General features: G+C 56.4%; 1 protein-coding gene across 5 annotated transcripts in view; it reads right to left on the bottom strand.

The window, feature by feature from the left end:
• The window catches only part of SHANK1 (SH3 and multiple ankyrin repeat domains 1), a 46,273-nt gene that overhangs the window by 31,909 nt on the left and 3,855 nt on the right, over positions 1-10,509 (bottom strand). For all 5 annotated transcript variants that reach the window (XM_082709924.1, XM_082709920.1, XM_082709922.1 and 2 more), the window contains exons 4-12: positions 10,178-10,249; positions 8,969-9,077; positions 8,723-8,874; positions 6,768-6,935; positions 6,225-6,341; positions 2,018-2,095; positions 1,725-1,791; positions 1,125-1,455; positions 13-206 (exon numbers count right to left, since the gene is read on the bottom strand). In XM_082709924.1, the coding sequence (XP_082566050.1) occupies positions 13-206; positions 1,125-1,455; positions 1,725-1,791; positions 2,018-2,095; positions 6,225-6,341; positions 6,768-6,935; positions 8,723-8,874; positions 8,969-9,077; positions 10,178-10,249 (1,288 nt within the window). The remainder of the gene's footprint in view (positions 1-12; positions 207-1,124; positions 1,456-1,724; positions 1,792-2,017; positions 2,096-6,224; positions 6,342-6,767; positions 6,936-8,722; positions 8,875-8,968; positions 9,078-10,177; positions 10,250-10,509) is intronic.

Raw genomic sequence — 10,509 nt, 5'->3', positions numbered from 1 at the left:
CTGCCCGGTTACCTTTGATCTTCTCCCCCTTGCTCAGGGAGATCTCCCCCTCCGCTTGGGCCTGGTAGGACTTCACGGCCATGAAGGAGCGTCCAGGTACAGCTGAGTAGAGCTTCCTACGCCTCCCGCGGCTGCCCAGGGAGCCCCCAGGGCCCCCCGAGCCCCCCGTGCCCCCTGCCGGCCCTTCCCTGGGCGTCCCGCTGGAGCTGCATACACAGAGGGTGTGAGAGGCAGGGTAGAGTGGAGGGAGGGGGCACCTCTGGGAGAACAGGGGTCCGTGGGGTGGGGGGAGATGGAGCATCAGAGTGGGGAGGGGGTCTGAGTGGGCTTCCCAGCTCTGGCATCCTTAGGGGAAGAAGGCATTTGGGGGCTCCCTCTGCTGGCCCACTGCTGCCCCCCCGCCCCCCCCCCCCCCGCCCCCTCCTCTGCCTCCTGGCTTCCGGCTCTGCCCCTCCCACGGCCCTGCATGCTGTGCCTGATTCAGCTTCCTGAAGTGGAGCTCTGACTGTGTCATCTCTCAGCTCCCTCACGAGCCTTCAGCGACTCCCAGCTTCCTCCTGGTGCAGGTCCAACTCCTCTGCCTGCCGTGCCCAGCCCGCCATGATTTTTCGCTCTTCCATGTCCTCAGGACATACCGGCCAGCCACAGTCCCCCTTCTCCTCCTCTTGCCAGCCTGACCTCTTTACCCCCGCAGAATGCCCCCTGCTCATCCTCCCCTCTACCCTGAGTGGTTCCTCTGCTCTGCCACCCCTCCTCTGGCCTCGTCTCTAAACTCAGATACCCTTCCCCAAGTCCCTTGTCTATCCCCACCTTATTTGGCTTTTTCTCACTTTGCCCTGTCTGTCTGTCTGTCCTCAGGGGCTGGAACCAACATTTCCATTGGGCTCCCCACCCCTGACCCCTGGTACCGAGCAGGTGCTTAGCTAAACTGGCACATTCCGGGACAGGTGCAAGACTGCGGCTTACGAGGCCCTTCCCTCCTCAGGGGGCAGGAGCAGGAGCAAGATCTGGAGGCCTGAGGGGGTGGACCAGGGCCTGGGGTGGATGGGGCACCAGCCTGGGTGGGGGCAGTTGTGGCTCCAAGGATAAGATCTGGTTGGGACCAGGGCTGAGCTTTCCCCTACCTGGGCCGTCCACGGGGCTGCCTCTTGGCCTCTTCAGGGTGCCTCCCGCGGGATGGGGAGCGAGCCCGTGCACCCCGGGGGCTGCTGGCACTTCGGAGGGTCCCACTGCTGAGCTTGGTGCTGGGGGCCGAGGGCTGTGACTGGCCCTGGGGCCCTGAAGTAGGGCCAGGGGCCCCAGAGGATGAGGTCCCCGGGGCGGCAAACACCATCCAGTCGGGCAGGGCCATGCTGGTATCACTGTTGGCCCGAAGCAGCGCTGGGGGCACCGTCAGCCCTGCGCCTGGGGGTCCCCGTCGCCGGGCTGCATACTTGGGGGACTCCTGGAAGGGCACTGAGAAGGCATAGCGGCAGGGGGCAGAAGGAGCAAGGGAGACAGGCAGGCGGAGGGGGTGTGCAGGCAAGGGAGGAGAGGCATGAGAGGAGAAAGACAGCCGTGAGAGAGAATAGGGGGTGGGAATTGCACCCCTTATTACCCTAATTACCCCTCATTACTATTCTGATAGTAGTCTCACTCACAGCCCAGTGACTCCCCAGTCCCCCCATACACCCCCAGCTACCCATCGGATCTCCCCTCAGCCCCACCCACCCCTGCTTGCTCACCCACATCCTGTTCTCGATGGTTTCGGATCAACTCCCCCAGTTCAAAATTCCCAGCGATCACTGCCACCTGGAGGGAGGGGGCACAAGGAGGTGGGGTGGCCCAGGCAGCAGAGGGAGAGGGCGGGAAGCACGGTGAGGACCCCTGCCCCCCAAACCTTCACCCCAGCAACTGCACCCCCTTCTCTCCCAAACCACCAGCCTCTCCGCCAGCAGCCCTACCTGTCCCAACTTCCTCACCCCCTGCCTTCTTTGTGCATCACCCCCTACCCCCGCCAGCCCTCACAGCCCCACACCTGGAAGGGGGTCTGTCCGTTGTTATTCTTCACATCCTTGTTGGCTCCTCGATAGAGGAGAATCCGAGCACAGGTCTCCTGAGGACGAAAGCGATGGTCGGTGGCAGAGAGTGAAACAAAAGGAAACCATGAAGATCATGAGCAGACAGAGGCACTGGGCTGAGAACTTCAGGAACAACCTGATCTAAACCTGCCTGGCCCAGGACAGCGGCCACTTACCACACATGGCTCAAGAGCCTTTTAAATGTGTCCCGTCCGAACTGAGCTGAGCTATATGTGTTAACTATACACCAGACTTTAAGAACTTAGCATGAAAAAAAATTACACATCTCTAATAATTGTTATATCGCTTGCATGTTGACAGGATAATATTTTTGGAAACCATGGGTTACTGAAATATGCTACAAAGATTAACGTCACCTGTCAATTTTTTTTAAAAAATGTAGCTCCTGGGACACTTAAAATTACACGTGTGACTCCTGTTACTGTCTATTGGATGGCGCTCATCAGAATCAGGGATTCTCGACCTCAGCACTACTGACATTAGGGGCCAGATACACCTTTGTCATGGCAGCTGTCCTGTGCATGGTAGGACGCTTAGCGGCATCCCTGGGCTCTACCACTAGATGCCACTAGCACTCCCTTCTCTAGCTGTGAAAAAAAACGAGAATGTCTGCACACAGGGCTAAATGTCCCCTGGGGTCAGGAGTGCTGAAGTCCAGAGCCACCAACCCAGGCTTCATGGAGAGCTTCCTATGTATGAGCCATGTCAGGGGCATAGCACTTTAGAGGAGAAGCTCACTGTATTGCCCAACAGTTCCACGAAATGGAAATTGCTACCCCCATTTGACAGAGGAGGAAGCTAAGGCATCACAAGTAGCCACCAGTCATGCAGGGGATGACTATCAGCAGTTGGATTTGAACGAAGATCTGTCAGGCTCCAGAGTCTTTCCTCTTATCATGCATTCTGCTAGACCCAGAAGGAAGGGGGTGGGCAGAGGGGGCCAGGGTTGAACAGTGGGGGTTAGGAATGCTATCCATGTCCAGATCAGTGCCTTCCTAATGTCAGCCACGTCACTCCCTCTAGATAAATCCCAGTGGCCTCACCATGGCCCTAGAGACTCCAACTCCACCTGGTTTGCCTGCTTTCCTACCTCCAGCCTCATCAACTTCATCTTCTGCCATCTTTGTTCACGCCCTCTACTCCAGCCACACTGGCCTCTTTCTTCCCCTGACAGGCATGCTCCTGCCCCAGGGCTTTTGCACCTGCTGCTCCCTCTGCTTGGAATTAATTGTCTGCCCCTAGATTTCCACATGGCTCATTTTCTCACTTCATTCAGGTTTCTGCTCAAATGCCACCTCTTTGGAGAGGGTTTCTCTGGCTACCTTGTCAAAATAGCTCCCTATCCTGTTCCCTGTTTTATTTTTATTTATACAATGCCCACTACATGCCAGGCATTCTTCTAAGCCAGTATTAGCTCATTTTCTTCATGACGCTATCTCCCTCAAATGACATTTCTCTTTCACTTGTCTCATTAGCATCTCTCCCCCACTACCTCGTGAGTTTTACATAGGGGCACCCAGCACTTGGAATAGTGCCTAGACCACAGGAGCTGTCCAATAAACTGTTACTGGAGTCTTCCACCATTTGTCTTGCCTGACCAAAGCCAGCCTGGCCCCAGATCAACTCCCCTCTCCAGCTCCCCCTGATGCAATTCAACCAGCATTCACAAAGCACCCTTCGGTCTCACTCTCTTCGTGTAACAAGCACACCAAGGATGCTTGTATGGTCCCGTTCTACAGGACAGGCTCAGAGAGGGCAAATCTGTGCCCAAAGTCACACAGCCGGGGAGTGGAGCAGCTAGAACTCAAATGTGGCCTCTGAAGCCCAGGGCTCATCTAGGTCTTATGGGCGTACAACGCCGATTGCCTAAGTCGATCCCTGAACAGCAAAGTTAGCTCAGTTTTCTGGGTGTGTTTGTGAGGGTATGAGAGTGTGTGTGTGCGTCCAAGTAAGTGTGTACATGCTGACCCCCAACTAGACTGTTAACTGCTGTTTGTGTGTTTTTGCGTGTCTGCCCGCCTTCACCATTGCCTTGCCCAGCCCAGGCCCAGAACATCTCCTCCAGCCCAACCAGCAATGCACCCTATGCCTCAAGAACCTCAATTTACTGGTGTCCTAGCACTGATCTCACGGCACTGCAATTCCTTGTCTACACAGCTGCCTCTTTGCCAGGTGTGAACGCCCCCCAGCTCCCCAGACAGGCACCATGCTGAGTCCGATTCATCTCCCATTGGTAGGTGCCCACGAAACATGCACGGGGATGTAGGAGGAGGAAGGACATGGAGCCGAGTCACTCAGAATTCATTTGTTCAAGTCATTCATTCACTGAGTCATTCAGTCTATTGCAAAGAAAACACCTGTTGAATATTCTGAGGGGGGCTCTGTGTGGTCCTGGGGCAAATTCAAGGTAGCTGATTCATAATTCATCCCTCCGCTCATTTATTCAACATAGAGGCACTGAGGCCGAGTACCACTTACAGCCTCGGGGCTGAGTGAATGATCAAACAGCCCCCACCCTTGAGGAGCTCATGCTTTTCATAAACATGAACCTGACCTTCACCAGCAGGGGAGAGACCGCCATGTCAGGAAGCCCGTGGGGGAGAGTAAGGAAATCGGTCAGACCTAGCTCCGGTCTTGGGAAGCTTAAGGTCTGAGAGGGCAAACGAGGTAGGGAGAAGCACAAAACAAACTCTCTCTGTCTCAACATGTACTAGCTAAGCACCATGCGAAGACGTCCATCCATTTGAGCCTTTGCTCCGTAGGTGTTACTGACCTGTTGCACCGAGAGAGAGGAGAAGCTCAAGGAGGCTCCTCCAACCAAGGGTAATTGCTCCCACACTCTAGTTCTTTATACTAAGTTTTCCCTGTTGAATTGAATGATATAGTTTCCGTGTCCTGATGAACAATGCTTCCTTCTGGGGATGAGCGCGCAACACACATGGTCTTTCCTCCCCTTCAATCAGCTGACGTCATCCCCACGGCAGGGAAAGGACAGAGCCTAAGAGAGGGCTTGTCTGGGGGTGGGGGGGTGCGGTCTGTCCACAGGCCATGCGCTGAGGCTGTGGAGCAGGGGAATCAGGGGACAAGAGAGACAGAAACACTGGGGAGGGGACATGACAGCACCGCGTTGGTTGGGTTTGACAAACACAGAGTTCTCCCTCGGCAGAGCAGACTGCTTGCTGCCACAAGGCAGCACGTGGCTACCTGCCACATTCCCAGCACTGCAAGTTCTGATGAGGCAGAAGGGGATGGGGCTGTCTTGGAAGACTTCCTGGAGGAGGGGGAGAAGTGGTTGGCAGACCAGCACCAGCATGCCAAGCCCCGCTCTGCGGAGTCCCTGAGGCACCCCTTCAAGGGCAGGAAGCCCTGGATAACAGGGAAGGAGACTGAGGGGCTGATTCACACAGGATCTCCTAGGGCTGGGGTCAGCAGGCTGAAAGTTACAACTTGCTGGTTCTGGTTCTGGTTGGTGAGGCCCCTGCTAGCTCTTGCCGGCTCACCTCCTCCCATGGCTACTGAGGTGGGGGCCATCCACCCAACCCTGAATTGCTACAACTTGCAATATACTCTTGCTCCCTTCTAAGATGTGGTTTGGCCTTTCCTCTGTCCCCTGCAGCGCCCTCCAAAAGGCACTGCACACAGCAGGTCCTCCACGAGCAGCAGAATGGAGAAACACAGGAAAGGGGACCTGGGGAGCAACTCTCCCATCTGGGGATGGTCCTGATGTGCTCTCTCCCTTCTGGTTTGCTACCCAGGCTGTGCCCACAGCCTGGGACACCCTTTCTCCCCTTCCGATTCAGCTGACTCCTGCTCATCCTAGCACTGGTACTGCATTTTCTGGGGGGCCACTTCTACCTCAGCCCCAAGGCCAAGCCCAGGCTCGGGCTTCCGTGGGAACCCAGATCCCCTGGGACCTTCCTCCCACTGCCCTATACCAAATGGGAAGTCCTGCCTGGCTGGAGGTGCTATCTGTCTGGCTCACTACCTAGTCCTCAGCACCGAGAAGGTGCTCAGTAAATATCTGTTGAATGAATGAAAGCACAGATGAACGAATGAATGAAACAGTGATGGAACAGGGGGTGCAGGGAGGCTGGGAAGCTGGGGGCAGGAGGAGGGCCCCAGGCAGGCGCTGCCAGAGCAGACCTTATTGTAGAGGGCGCAGATGTGCAATGCCGTGTTCCCCGAGGCGTTCTGGGCTCCAGGCTCAGCCCCGTAGAAGAGCAGGTGTTCCAGGTGCTGAGAATGACCCCGCTGGCAGGCCTGGGAGGACAGGGAATCCAGAAGGCCACATCAGAGTCTCCCAGCCATGGCATCTATCTCTAGCCTGAGGCCAGCAAACCCTCCTTCTCCCTCTCTTCTCAGCCTCCATTCCTGCCCAGGGGCCCAGACTATCAGCTTCCCAGGTCATTCCAAGACTCAGGTGACTGGTCTGGCCCTGCAAGAGGCTCAAGAGACCATCGTCAGCCATCTCAGGGATCAAGATGTCCAATGTCCCCTGTCCTTGCCTTTCCCATCTTTTTCTCCTTGGAGACCATGCTCGTCCCGCCCCCACGCTCTGTGAGGACCCCAGCATCTGGATCCCCAGCTCTTTGTACCAGGGTCTCTGATCCTTGCTCTGATCAGGGCCCAGGCACACCCCCTCCACACATACCCCCCCCCAACCCCTCCTGGCCGAGTCTGGAGCACCTGGTGAATCTCCTGCCAGCCGTTCTCATCAGCTATGCCCAGCTGGGCCCTGTTGTAAAGGAGCAGCTCACAGCAGCGGGGGTCGCCCCCCACCATAGCCGTATGGAACAGAGGGGTCAGGCCTCGGCGGTCCTTGTAGTTGGGGGAGCCCCCAAGGTCCAGGAGTGCCTGAGGAGGGAGACAAGACAGAAGACTGTCCCACTAGTCCTGGCTCAACCTGAAGGGACCAATGGGGCAGAGAGTCTTGGGTGACCCACACTGGCCAAGGCTGTTTTGGGTTCTGCCACGATGCCCTTGTACGACCTTGAGGCTGACTCTTCCCCTGCCCTGTGGCTGACTTTGAATGAGACATGGAAGGAGCCTGGTGCCTCAGCGCCTCATCCTAGAAGGAAGACAGTTGGGGGACCATGGGAGAAAATAGTCTGGACACAGGAGGACCCCTGGCCAGGCAGGAGGCGTAGTTGGGACCAGCATCCCAAAGATGGGATGCAGAAGGAAATCTGGGAAAAGGTTAAGCTTGGACCAAGGGGAGTCGAGCCAGCCTCGCTGAGGCCCGGGGGCTGGGGGACAGGGGGCATCCTGCTCCAGGAACAGCTCCGGGCACAGAGGCTGGCGGAGCTGAGCATCATTAGAAAAGTGTTGGCAGCAGCTGCGCGAGGACAGCCTGCAGCCGCGCTGTCCACCAAGACGTTTGCAGGAAACAGCCTACAACCGCCCCACCCATCCAACACGGCAGCCACACGTGGGCTCCCGGGTGCTCGAATCTGCCAGTGAGCCCGAGAAACAGAAGTGTTCGTCTTAGTTCACTTTAATTAATTTACATCTAAACAGCCCCATGTGGCCAGTGGCTACAGGACTGGACAGAGTCGGTCTGGAGGCCGGGTGGTGGTAAGAGTAGGATCGGTCTGGGGGGGAAGGGAACAGACTGGGGGTGCATCCAGAGGGCCTAAGCAGATCTCTGTGGCTGGCGTCTGACTGCATTTAGGGCCTTCAGAGCAGCTGGAAAAGGGAAGGGAGGGTCCATTCCGCTGGAGCATCTGTGAGCTGGGGTTTTATCAACAGCTACATATCTCTGGAGGCGGTCTATCCTGACCTGTGTACGAAGAGGGATCAAGTGCCATGGGGGTGAGGGGAGAGGAAGAGGATTTTAAAGTGGAGATGCGGGTTCATCTACCTGGGAAAGTGCATTTTAGTCACAAAGCATGGGGAAGGGCTGCGTCTGCTTCTGAGAGAAGGGGAATGAGCGCCAGGCCGGAAGGGTAGGTGAGGGGCTGCATCCGGAGGTATGGGGGGCAGTGCCTGGGGAAGGTATGTGGACGGGCTGTGTTTGCAGGGAATGTGTGTGAGCACACGGAGCAGTGTCTGCATCTGGGGGCCCAGCAGGTAGCTCATGGTGTACTTTAAGGAACAGAGGAGGGAGGGTCGACACTTCAGGGAGACAGAGGCAAGGTTGGGGGTGAGCTGGGTCAGAGGGAGCCAGAATGTCTGAGTAGCAGGAGAGTATAGATATTAGGATCTCCCTGGGCTCTTCCGGGGGAAAGCTCCGTGTGACAGTGCCCCGCAGGGTGGGTGCACCCGGGGAGCAGCAGAGGGTCTCAGAGTCCCTTGGAGGAGTGAGCACGGGGGTTGTGTGTGTGTCAGGCTCTGGAAAGGGGCTTTGTATTTGGGACGCGAAGAGAGACTATTTTTAACTAATCTAAAGAACTGAGGCTTGAGAGAGAACAAATGGGAAAGGGAGAGGAGTCTGAGGGAAGAGCAGAAGTGGCATCCCCACGGGGACGTGGGAGGGGACATCCAGGAGGTGAGATGAGAGGCAAAGGGGAGACCAGATGGTCTTGTGGGGTCAAGGGAGATGAAAGGGAGGAGGAGGCTGGGTCTGGGGCAACTCGCTGCAGTTCAACCTGTTAGGGGACCACTGCAGTCTGGGGGAGGGTCCCGGGGGTCTGGCACCTCACCGTGAGAGCGAGGCAATGACGGGCACATGCAGCTTTGTGCAGTGCTGTCATGCCATCCCGGGCTCGGAAGTCGATGTGGGCCCCTCCCAGGCACAGGGTTCGAATCACTTCCACGGAGCCTTCCGTCTGGGCAGCCAGAGTCAGGGGGGTCTCTAAGGGGCAGGAAAGGCCAGTCATATGCAGCCCTTATGCCTCATTCTGGGCTCCCCATCAAACCTCTTCCAAAGCACTTGGTTCCCTCCCTACCTCCTGAATCTGAGTCATGATAATTGGGGTCCAGCCCCTTGTCCAGCAGCCGCGCCACCTTGTCAGACGTCCCGAGCTGCACGTACTCCAGGAACTTCTTCAACCCCGTCTGAGCCATGGACAAGAGAGAGAAGACAGGCCGGTCAGGGAGCAAGGGAAAAAAGCTAGGGTCCCAAGCAGAGCTGGCCAGTGGAAATACACAGCAAGCCGCATGGGGCATTGGAAAGTCTCTAGGAGCCACCTTTAAAAAAAAAAAAAAAAAAAAAGAGGAAGGCGCACTGTTGATTATACCAAAATTCATCTTAATGACCTATCTTTTTAACCTAATCTAGCCAACATACTACCGCATCAACAGGTAATCCATAGGAAATGTATCAAGGAGAGAGTTTACTCTTTTGGGCACCGAATCTTCAAAATCCGTGGGCATTTCACACGGGCAGCGAGGCTCAGTTTGGACCTGCCGCACCCTAAGTACTTGGGAGCCATATGTGGCCAGTGGCTACCAGAGTGGCTGGTGCAGGTCTAGAGGGATGAATATTTGGGGGAGGACAGAGAAGAATGCATGAAAGGGTCAGGATGGGGCATGAGGAGGGGACAAAGGCTTTTTTCCCAAGTGTCAGGAAGCCTTCTCTTCACCTCTGGCTAAAGCAGCCCCCTGGTTTCCTCCCAGGTCTTAGGGGACCAGGGGAGACACAAGAGACATATATATGGTCAGAGGCCTGGAGGGCAACATGGCTCCATGTGGCCGGGGGTGGGAGACATCCCGGGAAAGTTTAGTCTATAGGAGTGGGGGAACTGTGGAATATCTCAGAAACAGCCCTGAGGCAGAGGAACACTGTGTGTCGGAGTTCAGGCCAAGTGGGGGGAAGCAGGGGCTCTGTGTGGATATGGGGGACCCAGATATGAGATAGCAGAGTCCAAGGAAGAAGAAAGTAAGAGGAAGGGGGAAATAGGGGGACCTGGCCAGAGCAATGAGAGGCAGAAAGGGGAATGAAGAAGGGCTATGATGGAGAAAAAGGGGTGTCATTTGGGGCTGTCCCAAATGCAAGACAGCATTCTCGAGCTAATGGGGGAGCCTGGCAGAGGAACAGAAGGGGCTAGGGAGTGTGGACGTCTATGGGGAAGAGGTGGGAGAGGAAGTGGGAAAGTGGGGGGGTCCCGGTCTCTGTGGGGGATGTTGGTGGGTAAGCTCCAGCAGGGTTCTCTCACCTTCGTGTGCAATTTGGCCAGCTGCTTCTCATCCAGGTTGGTCTGCTTGTAAACCCGGGTCTTATAACGGAACTGTGGCCAGGGGGGTATGAGGGGAGAGACACAGAGACTTGGAATCAGGGACTTGGGGAGGAGGCTGGACTCTTTTTGAGCTAGGGGGAGGAGGGCTGGTCATCTCAGGGTCAAGGTGGAAACAACCCTGGAACCTCGGCTGGGCAGGCTGAGGAGTGCGGGGCTGCTGTGAAGTATGTGGACTGCAACCCCTGACTTGGAGGAGTGGGAGTCTGGACCCCGCACAGAATGTTCTAGAACACCTATGTAATTGTGAATCC

The sequence above is a fragment of the Mustela nivalis genome, assembly GCF_964662115.1.
Source record: "Mustela nivalis genome assembly, chromosome: 18".
Lineage (NCBI taxonomy): Eukaryota > Metazoa > Chordata > Mammalia > Carnivora > Mustelidae > Mustela > Mustela nivalis.
This window is presented reverse-complemented; position numbering and strand designations above follow the sequence as displayed.